This window comes from Onychomys torridus, chromosome 1, assembly GCF_903995425.1.
Source record: "Onychomys torridus chromosome 1, mOncTor1.1, whole genome shotgun sequence".
Lineage (NCBI taxonomy): Eukaryota > Metazoa > Chordata > Mammalia > Rodentia > Cricetidae > Onychomys > Onychomys torridus.
The window spans coordinates 90351497-90363905 of record NC_050443.1 but is presented as its reverse complement, the minus strand read 5'-3'; the positions used below and the strand labels follow the sequence as shown (position 1 = coordinate 90363905).

Here is a 12409-nt window from a genome sequence, read left to right as displayed (position 1 = left end):
AGGGCCAACACCTTACATCTTAAGCTCCCTTGGGTTGACTTCAACGATCACTGGAACATGAGACCCTCTGGCTTAGTTTATGTGAAGGGAAGCAAAAGGCACACAGTGACCTCAAAACATCCACACAAGGTGTGCTGGGTAACCATAGCAACACTCTTATTATTACAGTAAAATAGGAAACAGCCATGCATGCAGAAGGCCCCCAAGAGAATCAAAGGAAATTCATTGCTGTCACTGATGTGAGAAAATGACTTACGGTGTAACAATGGTCAAGTTCAAAGGAAGCTCATGAAAGCTTTGGAGAAACACACACAATGTCCTATCATAGTCCCTATTTGGTGGTTTGCGTATTTATTTTCTTTGTTTCTAAGGGGAAGGAAGGGCTGGAAAAATAAGTATTAAATCATTCAAAGGATATAATACTCTGGAAAGGAAATATTAAAACTTGTAATAATAAATTGTGGAGGCTCAGAGGGACTAAGATGGCAAATACTATTGTGACCAGCAAGAGGCAGAGCCTGGCTCAGCAACTCAGCCCACTCCTAGAGGATGAACCATATAGAAAATGATTCCATGGGAAATGGTACCATAATAGGAAACTCATGGGAGATGGAGTTTAAGTTTAAGTGAACATGTATGTCTTTGTGGGTCACAGGGTCTCTGTTATAAATACAGTGGAACCAGCCATAGACAATGCATGTCCATGGCTGCATTGTGAAATCACAGCCCTTGCTAAAGGACATTGCAACCTCAATGTCCAGTCATCTCAATGTATCATGAAACATGATCCTTTTGAATTTTTTCTCCCTTTGACCCCTTGAACACAGAAAACCATTCCCATCTCAGAGATGATACCAAAACCACCACATGGTCATCCACAGTCCTCAGGCTTGGACGCCAAGAGATGCCACAGTCCCCCCAAACCTACCATCAGGAATATATATATATATATATATATATATATATATATATATATATATATATATATATATATATATATATATATATATGGTTTTTTCGAGACAGGGTTTCTCTATGTAGCTTTGCGCCTTTCCTGGAACTCACTTGGTAGCCCAGGCTGGCCTCGAACTCACAGAGATCCACCTGGCTCTGCCTCCCGTGTGCTGGGATTAAAGGCATGTGCCACCACCGCCCGGCAGGACTATATTTAAGATGTGATGTTGAATGAGAAAATGAGAAACGCGGGCAATATTTACAATGTGCTAAGAAAAGGAGAAGAAAAAGTGTGGAAACATTGATTGGAACTGGAGCCACATGAAATGAGTGTGCAGATGGCTCTGACAGGAAGTGTCAATAGATCAGTGCAGACTGGGTAGTTGGAGAGTATTCATACTTTACTTCTTTTATGGACAGGGTCTCCTAGAGTTGAGGCTGGCCTCAAAACTACTATGTAGCTGGTGCTAGCCTTGAACATCTAGTTTTCCTGCCTCTACCTGCCAAGTGTTGGGATTACAGGCATATGCCCCCATGCCTGGTAAGAATAGAGGCCTTAATTTAACATTATCATTGCACTGCTTTTTCAAGGAACAATGTGCACTTTAGGTCAGGTAATAAAGAAAGTCAATTTCTCTTTGCTTCTCCTCTACCATTATGAGCACCTGTTGTTCGTTTACTGGCTATCTGGCCACATAGAATCTAAGTCTTGGGTTGCTGATCTGGTTGGCCCCATGTTGGGTGCCATTTGTAGCTGAAGTTTTTCTGGTCCTGTCTGGCCCACGGTCAGGACAAATCTCTCTCACCCGCCAGTCCCACAGTCGCTAGGACCCAAGCAAACACACAGAAACTTATATTAGTTATAAACTGTATGGCCATGGCAGGCTTCTTGCTATTTAGGGTTTTTGTTTTGTTTTGTTTTGTTTTTAAGATTTATTTACTTTATTATGTATACAGCATATATGACCAGAAGAGGGCACCAGATCTCATTACAGATGGTTGTGAGCCACCATGTGTTTCCTGGGAATTGAACTCAGGACCTTTGGAAGAGCAGTCAGTGCTCTTAACCTCTGAGCCATCTCTCCAGCCCGCTATTTAGTTTTTACATCTTAAATTAACCCATTTCTATAAATCTATACCTTGCCACGTGGCTCATGGCTTACTGGTACTTTACATCTACTTCTCATGGTGGCAGCATCTGGCAGCGTCTTCCTGCCTCCTCAGCCTTCCATTTCCCAGAATTCTCCTCTCTCCTTGTCCCGCCTATACTTCCTGCCTAGCTACTGATCAATCAGCACTTTTATAAAAAAGATTTATTTATTTATTTATTATGTATACAGTGTTCTGCCTACATGCAGGCTTGCAGGCCAGAAGAGGGCACCAGATCTCATTATGGATGGTTGTGAGCCATCTTGTGGTTGCTGGGAATTGAACTCAGGACCTCTGGAAGAACAGCCAGTGGTCTTAACCGCTGAGCCATCTCTCCAGACCTCAGCACTTTATTTATCAATCAATTATCCACAGCATGTGTGGGTCCTTATCTTGTCTCATAGAGAAGGGCAGCTGATGTGCTGCACAAAGTACCTGGGAATCTTCAGGTTCTCCCCTCAGGTTATAGGCTCTCTCCCCAGAATGCCCCCAGCATCTCATGCTGACTTAGGCACAGCCTTCCCGACTACCTCATGTTATAGCACTTTATGTGGGCACCCTCTTTGGATAGGGAGGGGTGGGGCTAACAGTGACTTTGTATTCCACAAAGATGAGTACCAGTGTACAACAGACACTTGGTAAATGCCCATCAGTAAATTCTATAATCTATTTCCACACACAACATCCAGAACATTCTCTCAAGATTCCCTCTTTTCCTTGAAGGGTCTCTGGACATTCACGGTACTGAGAGAAATCTTTGCTCCCAGACTCCAGTCCCAGCAACCCCTGGAAGCCAGTGGGCCCCGTGAACAGTTTGGAAATCTTGGACAAGGGACTGAGGAGATGGCTTAGTCAGAAAAACTTATGCTAGGCAAATACTGCAGAATGGAATTTGATTCCCAGAATCCATGAGTTGGGGGAAGGCTGGCATGGTATTGTAACCCCAATGCTTCACAGAAACAGACACTTGGGGCTCACTGGCCATTCAACCCAGCCTACTTGTCAAGCATTAGGCCAGCAAGGCTTTTTCTTTAAAAAAAAAAAAAAAAAAAGTGTACAGCATCTGGAGAATGATGCTAGAGGTTGTCACACACACACACACACACACACACACACACACACACACACACATATTCACAGCAACTGTGAATAGGGTCTGGTTTAGAGAGGTGAGGTCTTACCTGCTTCTTCTTCTTCTTTTTTGTTTTTTTTAAAAGATTTATTTATTATTTATACAATATTCTGTCTGCATATATTCCTACATCCCAGAAAAGGGAACCAGATCTTATTATAGAGGGTTGTGAGCCACCATGTGGATTCTGGGAATTGAACTCACGACCTCTGGAAGAGCTGCCAGTGCTCTTAACCTCTGAGCCATCTCTCCAGCCCACCTGTTTCTTCTTTAAGGTCCTGAAAGAACTTCTGGTTGAAGATGAAGGCCACACCACTGATCTCCTCCACCTTGGCCTCAGCTGTGCTATTCCTGTTTATGAAGTTGGCAGTGATGGCAATGGCCAGCTTCCCTCGGAACTCCTTCCTCCTGAACCCTGCAGAAGGGAAAGGATAGGTGGGTCAGTCCTCTAGGTCGGGTGGGAACTCAGACAACATTGCTGGGAACACTTCTCAGTGCCCCACAGACAAGGGGGACAGGGGCTCTGGAGCAGGCTGAGACACCAGGCTTATTCCCGCAAGAGGCATTTTGAAGTCAGTGTGGCTCTGCTCTTTTCTAAACTGTTGGACCACATGGGCCACTTACATATCCACAGGCCAAAATGATCTGTGCAGCAGGCTACCATAGAGCTCAGCCATCTGTAGATACTCTGAGTATGTCACTGAACACTCTTAAGGCGCTTTGGCATTGAAGCCTTACATGAGTCGAATGATTTTGTTAGCATTTTAAACGGAAAAGAAAACCTTTTGAACATTCGGATTAGACTGAACTCCCATAGGACAGGGGTGCTAAAACATTTTCTTTATACCTTTGTTGTCATTGCATTGTCATTTCCCCACCCCATATGTGTGGTGAAGTCCTAACCCTTGGTGTGTGTGTATGTGACAATTTTGGAGATGGGGTCATTGTAGATGTGCTTAGTTAAGATGAGGTCTACTGGAGTAGAACAGGTCCTCTGCTGTAACATGGCTGACATCTTTATTCACACATATACACACTGAGGGAGATGCTCCACATAGATGAAGGCAGAGATGGGATGGTGCTTCTAAAGGCAACATCAAAGCCTAGCAAAGGAAACCAGTACACTAGTTCCCAGTGGCTGGTGCCTAGGATGTATGCTGGCTGGTTTACGTCTTGACATAAACCTAGACATACCTGGGAAGAGGAAATCTTAATGGATGAATAGCCCCCATCAGCCTGGCCTGAGGGTACATCTGTGGTGGCATTTTCTTGATTAGTGATTGATATAGGAGGGTTCCACCTATAGCGGGCTGAGCATAGATCTGAGGCTTTCAAGTATTCAGACCTGTGTTTTCCCCAAACCACCAGAGCAATCCCACAAATCATACATGTATCCACACTGGCAGATTTACGTGCCTTGTCAGATATTGCTGTGAGAAGATGGGTACGCGAGTGGGGGCAGGGCAAGTGTGGGGGCTGGGCAGAGTGTAGGGCGTGTAGCAGACAGGAGAGGCCTGAGGTAGAGGACTACACATTCAGAATTTTCTGAGATCAGACTTATTTTAGTCCGTGCATTCTATCCTCAGAGAATGAGTTTTCCCAGCCATGCATGGTCAGCTTGGGACCCTTGACAGGGGCAAATTCAGAAACCACAACTCCCCCTACTGGTACCATATTGTTTTTCACCCATGGTCTCAGACAACATTTTCAGTATAAATTAGTACTTGAGGCCTGTCTGCTGGACTCAGAGAAGTGTGGCTTTGAATCCTGACAGTTTGCCTAGCTGCCCGGCAGTGGGTGTACTTAAGAGTTATGAAGTTGGCCCCTCTGTTGATTGGGAGAGTACTTGAACATGAACGGATGCCATTAAACTCTTGAGATGTTTGCTTTAGATGAGGTGAGAGGAGAGTGCATCTTGGCTAACACAGCAGCAGGTGCTCAGTGAGTTTGTGTTGACTTTTCCCACAGTGTCCTCCCTTTAAGAAGCATTTTCACAGAAAAGCCCCCCTCCCCCACTCCTTGCCTCTGTGCTCTGAGAGGTTCTGCTACCCACATTCTTCTCATTTGGGGATGCTTGGGTCCAGCGAGAGGGAAAGTGGAATGGCCATCCTCACACGCTTAGCCTCAGGCAGGACAGAACAGCCTGACCTCTACTCTTAGCCAAAGCATCTGCCATCTTGATCATCCTTCTCCAGTTCTCCTCATTATCTCTCAGCTCTGGCCCCAAAGAAGAATTCTCACCTTCTAGAGTGTTCCTATGGCCGTCAGCACCAACGATGACGTCAAACTCAAAGTCAGACAGGGCGTGGTCTGCAGGAAGGAATTCTGCCCGCCAGCCGACTTCTACCAGGGCAGAGAGACTATTAGATGAGTTGACAGAGGCAGGCTGAGAGGGTGATGCCACCCTCCCTGCTGGCCATGAGAAATGGACAATGACCCAATGGAGTCGCCCTAAGAAAGGCCCACGGCACATCCAGCCTCCACTGTAACACAATGCTGTCATCTACAAAGTTCATGGTTGAGAACTGTGCAATTGAGGCTTTTTTTAATGTCAAAAAGCTCCCATAATATTTTAATAAGTTTACTATTTCATATTTGGCCACATTCGTAGCTATCCTGGGAAACATAACCACCCCTAGACAGTCCATATCTAGGCTCTGTCTAGTTTTGTGTTAGTGCAGTCCAGAACAAAGCCAAGAGGAACTGCCAGCTCCTCACCTGGGCTGACTGAACTGTGCTAGGATGCTAACTTTCAGCCATCTCAGACCAGTCTTCCTTGCCTCTGCTATATCACTCCAGATTCACCCGTATTTGTCCCATATTCAATGGCTTCTCATTGTCAAGCAGGTTCCAGGGGGTGTGGGAGATGCCGGGGAGCCACTCTGCATTTCTGCTTCTTGCTCCAAGTGTGCTGCTTGTCGAAGCACACTCTCAGGGCAAGCCTGGCTGGGTCCTCAGAATTAGGACTGACTATCCAGCAGAGACATTTCAACAGGAGCACACAGTCTCTGATTGTCCCAAATGATAGTGTCTTGTTAGAACCCCAAGTTGTCAAATATATTGGGCTGAGGCCAGGAGAAATCGGGGGTGTACTTTTCATGGGAAACAGCAAAGCCTCCAATACACACCACCTCAAAACTCAGCATTTCCAAGGCAAGAGGCAATAATGACAGTAAGATATGAAACCTTGATGGACAAACTCCATGACTATGGTGTGTAAAAGAGATCAGAATTTGAGTTCCTTTTTTTCTAGCTTTTTTTTTAATTTTATTTATTTTATTTATTTTTTTTATTTTTTATTTTTTTAAGGTAGCTTCTCAGTATGTAGCCCAGGTTGGCCTTGAACCCACAACCATCTTGCCTCAGTGCTGGGATTATAGGTATGTACCACCATGTTCAGCTAAAATATCAGAATTTAAGTATGCATAATAAGAAAGAAGAATATTATCAAGAACCCACCTCGATGGAGACATTTTATGGTCTATAAATTAAAACTCAATAAAATTAAAAACACTGCTAGGTATGATGGCATACCTGTAATACCTGTAATCCTAGCATTCAGAAAGAAGTTCAAGGGTCGTCGTTGGCAACATAGCAAGTTTGAGGCCAGTATGGACTACATAAGACCATCTCAGGAATAATACATATGTTGTGGTGGTTTGAATGAAAATAACCTCCATGGGCCCTTAGGGAGTGGCACTATTGGGAGGTGTGGCCTTGTTGGAGGAAGTGTGTCACTGGAGAGGGTTTTGAGGTTTTGGAAACTCAAGCCGGGCCCAGTGACTCTCTCTTCCTGCTATCTGCTGATGCAGATGGAGAACTCTCAGCTACCTCTCCAGCACCATGTCCGCCTGCATGCTGCCTTGCTTCCTGCCATGATGATAGTGGACTAAACCTCTAAATGCAAGCAAGCCCCAGTGAAATGTTTTCCTTTATAAGAGTTGCTGTGTCCAGGGTGTCTCTTCACAGCAACAAAACTCTAAGACATATGTATTCCAAGAAATATCTACAGCCTTTGTTTTACAACTGTTCTAGAAGTCTCAGTTTCTTTGCTGTATTTTAAAATATTTTGCGGGTACAGCAGGCACATCCACCCATCTGTGTGTGTAAATACTTAAGCTTGTGTGAACTTTATTACACTGCCAGATCTGTCTTCTTTCCTGCCACTGGCTGGATGTCGTTTGTCAAAGCTGCATCTTCCTAGGGACTGAGTAACCAAATTATAGGCTTCATGGCACAAATAGTATTTCCACCGTCACCCCCGCCCTTGTCGGGAGCTGAAGAATAAGCCCAAAGCCACAGAAATGGTCAAAAAAGGTAAAGTATTTGTCAGTGGAAGTATGCCAAACAGCTCCCAGCAAAAATAACTTGCAGAGATAGCCTCTGAAAGCTACCAGTGCTGCTGCCCACTTGGAATATCTGCCTTCAAGGCAGAGGAGAATTATACTGTACTTTGATTTTCTTGGTCTTCAGGAGGCTCTAGAACCCTCACGAATTCCACATTCACATGGATTTCCACTCCCAGCATCAGGGCCACCTTGAACAGGATGAGCTGTAGTTGACGGATACCTGTCAGGAAGAAAGGGAAGGGAGAGAGATGACTGTCAGGAACAATGTGGTGCTCATTGTCTTCATTGGTGCTTGCACACCTCCTATATGTAAGTACCGTGCAGGTGTGGCTCAGTGGGCTCAGAACATAGCACTGCATCAGCTGAGTTTGAACCAGGCACTCAGGCCTTTTCATTCATCCCACACAGCGGCCTTCAGGGGGCCCTTCTTATTTTCATTTAATAGAGGAGATTTTGAGACTTGATAAAGTCAAGTGACTGCTCGGGGCCACACAGAAGCAAAAAGCAGAGCGGAGCCAGTTCAGTCTGACCTGACATGACCGCTTGGCTCTAGCTGTACCAGGCTGTTCTAACTAGGAAGAGCTGTCTGTCCTTCCTTCATCTTTGCTGAGCCGGGCTCTGAGCTGATGAGATAAAGATGGAGAGAGGAGGAGACAGTGAGAGTCAAGGGCCACAAGGGAAGTCAGAGCTCAAAGGGCTCACTGGATGCAGCCCGTGCCCAAAGCTCCTCCATCTCCAGTGGGAAGGGGAAAGGCAGGGAATTCTCCCCACCAACTGGGCTCGATGCTCTCCACTTTTTACCATGTCAAATGCCTTCAGTGAGTGCAACCTTGTTTGTCCCCACTGCTCAGCACAAATGGGCATGCCTCCAACCATTTTTCTGCACAGTGAGAAGTTGTAAACTTGCTGTGGGCGGCTCTGTATTGAGTGGGCATAGCTCATTTAATATTCACTGAGCACCCACAATGTGCCAGGTGCCTTCTTAGTCACAGGAAGATGGGCACATGCTCTCTAATAGAGAAAGCAGATGGACAGAATGCTGGGGCCTGGGCTGGGGCTGCAAGAGAGGAGCAATTGGGAGCATCAGATTCTCTGGACAGACTGAGGACAATGAGGGCCACATGAGGCCAGGGCACCCCACAGCCAGGAAGCTGCTGGGTAAAAATCTCTTTAGTGTGGCAACAGAAAGGAAGTAGACAACCATGGGAGGAGTATGAGTGGACAGACAGACAGTCCACACTTCCTCTTCTAGAACAAACCCTTTGAGCGAAGAAACAAAAATGAGGTCCCATAGAAGGCGGGGTCCAGGGTGAGAAGCAGGAAGACTGGTGATGGGGGACAGGGAAGAAGGAGGAGAGAGATCCAAGAGGGACCAGCGTTGGAAGGTGGGCTAGCTCTGTTTCTGTCCTGGGACTGCTAAGAAAGGAAGATGAGTGTGTAAAGGGCAGGCCAGTGGCCTCTCTCAGTCAGGCACAGGACACAGACCACTGCTAAGATCCTAGGGCTGGAAGAACAGGGGTGGGGAGTGGAGTGCTCTAACACAGGACGTCAAGAGAAGTGCTGAGCAATGCTGAACCTGAGGGCACAGCTGCAGCTGGAGACCGCCCACGGTCTGAGCAGAAGCCAGACAGCTGGGTTTAGAGAACCCAGGCCACAACCTGCTAAGGAGACAGTCCTTCCAGGGGAGGCTTGGCCACACCTCACAGTGTTAAGGTCCCTGGCTTCCAGTAGACAGTAGGTGCTCTATAAATCCCCACCTCCATTCTAACAGGACTTCCCTTGATGATGCCACATCCTCTTAGCACTGTGCTCAAAGCTGTATCTCCACATTCTAACCAACAGATTTTCTTCTCTGGGTGGGTCAGAGCATCCCGCCAGCTCATGCTGTGGCTTTCTGGGCAAATACAAATTTCTTTCCATTCGACTCCTGGAATTTTCTCATCCCAAAGTGGGAATAAACTCTGGGGCTGCTGCTGGTAAATTCTTCTGTGTCTGAATAAATTACACCCTTAGCAGCTGATAATTCTCTCCAGTCCTACCCACACCCCACTCACTTTCCCCATCAATTCTGGTCTCATGTGGACATGGCTCTTTGGGCTCCCTTTTCACCCATCCCCATGGAAACGTACAAGGTTCTTAGGTTTGAGGACCACACATGGCACCCTGCTTACTATACGCCACAAAGCACTTTAGTACTCACTACACAGCAGATGTAGTGCTACCATGTTACAAACTTGACCCTATGTACCTTTAGCAATTCAAGGAGATGACATTAGTCCTGTTTTATAGGAGATAAAATAGAGGTCTGAGGAAGGTAAGGAATTTTAACCAAGTAAGGAAGAAATAAAAGAGACATGCTTTGTGTTTAATTCACTTGGTTCCCATGTGACCTGCCTGACTTCCATAAGTTCCACTATAATAGAGATGATGGCTAGAGACTTCTTCCCTGCAAAGCTCAGAGGAGGAGGGAGGCTATCTCTCCAAAGCTGGTATGCACAGATCTTGCCTCAAGGTGCTAGGAGTGACCAATGGCAGAACAGGAGCCATACAGGGGCATTCAGAGACTGCCCAGCATCAGGTCTACATCCTCAACTTCCCTTCCCAGCCTCCACCAAATCACACCATGCAGCCGTCTCTCATCAAAGCTCTAAGGAGCACCGGTAAGCAGTCCGTCAGAGTTTACACATCCAATGACGTCACTCCTCTTATCTACCACCTGCCCTGCTCCCCAGGACTAGCAGCACAAGGAGGTCTCAGCCATCTGGCCCTGTTAGAGCTTTTCTGAGTTCTCTCTTTAAATTCCTCCTGGGAATGTGACTCACTCTATTAGAGCACATTTTATTACTGACAAAAATCTTAGTGTGCTCCTGGAGCGAACAGACTCTGCTGCTTACCTCAGGGCTTTGCATTTCATTCATCCACTCAACAGATGTTTATTGTTCATCTATTATGTGTCAAGCACTTAGGCCCTGGAGACAGGTCTTTTGGCAAGCAGTGTGTGCCAGAGTCTGTGACCAATGGGACATACATAGCACAGAGCCCAGAATAAGCCACACAGCAGCCTTCATGGTCGGACTGTGAAATGTCCTCACAGTCTCACGTGTTTTCACATTTGATCCCTGTCCGGTGGTACTGCTCTAGGAGACTGTATGACCTTTAGGAGATGTGGCCTAGCTGGAAGAAGTGGGCCACTGGGGGAGGAAAGGAGCTTGACATTTATAGCCTGGCCATTCTGCTGGGCCGCTGGTCATTTCCAGATCTGCCCAGGTATGAGCTATCAGCCATGCTGCTGCTTGCCTTTTTGACTCCCCTGACACAATGGGCTGTGTCCCTTCAAACCACAAGCCCGAACAAACCTCTCCTCCAGTTGATTCCTGCGAAGCATTTGACCACAGGCAGAGCAAAGTAACTAACGCATAGTCCTTCAGGTAACATCTGTTAGTTGGATGTATGGATCCTCAAGGATCAGCTGGGGCTCCTAGATATGACAAGATGGGTCCACCCACAGTGAGACCTGGACCTTCATGAAATACCCCACTCCAAGCCCCACTCACTGATGTGGTCGATGGAACCAGCACAGAATTTCCCATAGAACTTCTTGGCTCCTAGGCCCCGCAGGTCGTGGATGGTAAAGGGCCAGAGGTGCAGCACATTGTTCCGGGAGAAGGTGTCCCTCTTCTCCACTACAACCACTTTGGCTCCCAGGTAGGCAAGTTCAATGGCAGTACGCAAGCCACATGGTCCTCCTCCGACGATGAGACACTGTGGAGGGAAAGGAGACACTTAGCAACCTTGAGCATCCAGGCAGTGCCGTCACTGAGCTACCAACTCACCAGCCACAGCATCCTGGGCATCTGCTAGGTCTGTCATTCATCCACCCAGTGTATGTTCCCTGTGGGTCCATCACAGACTAGACACTGTTCAAGTCCTGGGAGGACACACAAGAGGATTTTTGGAGAAGGTACCATAAGATACATAGGAGGTTCTGAGTAAGGCAGGACCAGATTTGATTCCAGCCCTGGTAAACCACCTCTAAGTTTCCTCTCCTGTGAACTGGCTCTGTGAAATGCTGCTTTTCTTCAGAAGGCTGTTGTCAATGGCATCACCTTTGGGAAGTATATTGGGCTGGGGAAGTGGTTCAGCTGTAGGGCGCTAGCCTAGCATGTGCAAGGCCCTGAGCTATGTGTCCCCAACACCACTAAATAAATACACAGAAAAAGAAGGCAGTGCTTTTGATTCATGAAAGTGTGTGGAACATCATTCTTGTAACCGAAGGCTATCCAGTAGTTCCTTAGGGCCAAGAGTCAAACAACAAGAGAAAATATTGACAATCTGGATTTTACCAAGATTAAAAACTTCGGTGCTGGGGCTGGAGAGATGGATGGATCAGTGGCTAAGGTCATTCTCTGTTCCTCTAGAAGCCTGAGCTCCATTCCCAGCACCTATGTCGGGTGGCTTACAAACACCTGTAATTCCAGATCAGGGGATCTGATATTCTCTTCTGGCCCATCATGCACTGGCACACAGATGTACACCACACCACACACACACAAATAAAAATAAATCTTAAAATAAAATTGATGTTTCAAAAGCTATTATTGCCCAGGAAGTGAAAAGAAGACAGTTATGGTGGCATATGCCTGTGAGCCCAGGACAGCCTGTCTCACCCTGCCCCCTCCCCCTGCCTGGCAAAGGAAAGGAAACAAGGGAAGACTGCCCCACTGATGGAAGAAAATATTTGCAAACCACATAACTGATAAGTCCTGATAATGTACTTTTATTAATATGCATATAAATTTGACAGCTTAAAATGAAAAATGAATTA

The 12409-nt window shown here is 46.4% G+C and overlaps 1 protein-coding gene across 9 annotated transcripts in view; it reads right to left on the bottom strand.

The window, feature by feature from the left end:
• Mical2 (microtubule associated monooxygenase, calponin and LIM domain containing 2) overlaps positions 1 to 12409 on the bottom strand; it is a 132033-nt gene that overhangs the window by 40484 nt on the left and 79140 nt on the right. For all 9 annotated transcript variants that reach the window (XM_036189260.1, XM_036189253.1, XM_036189252.1 and 6 more), the window contains exons 4-7: positions 11139 to 11346; positions 7688 to 7804; positions 5477 to 5578; positions 3495 to 3650 (exon numbers count right to left, since the gene is read on the bottom strand). In XM_036189260.1, coding sequence (XP_036045153.1) covers positions 3495 to 3650; positions 5477 to 5578; positions 7688 to 7804; positions 11139 to 11346 — 583 coding nt within the window. The remainder of the gene's footprint in view (positions 1 to 3494; positions 3651 to 5476; positions 5579 to 7687; positions 7805 to 11138; positions 11347 to 12409) is intronic.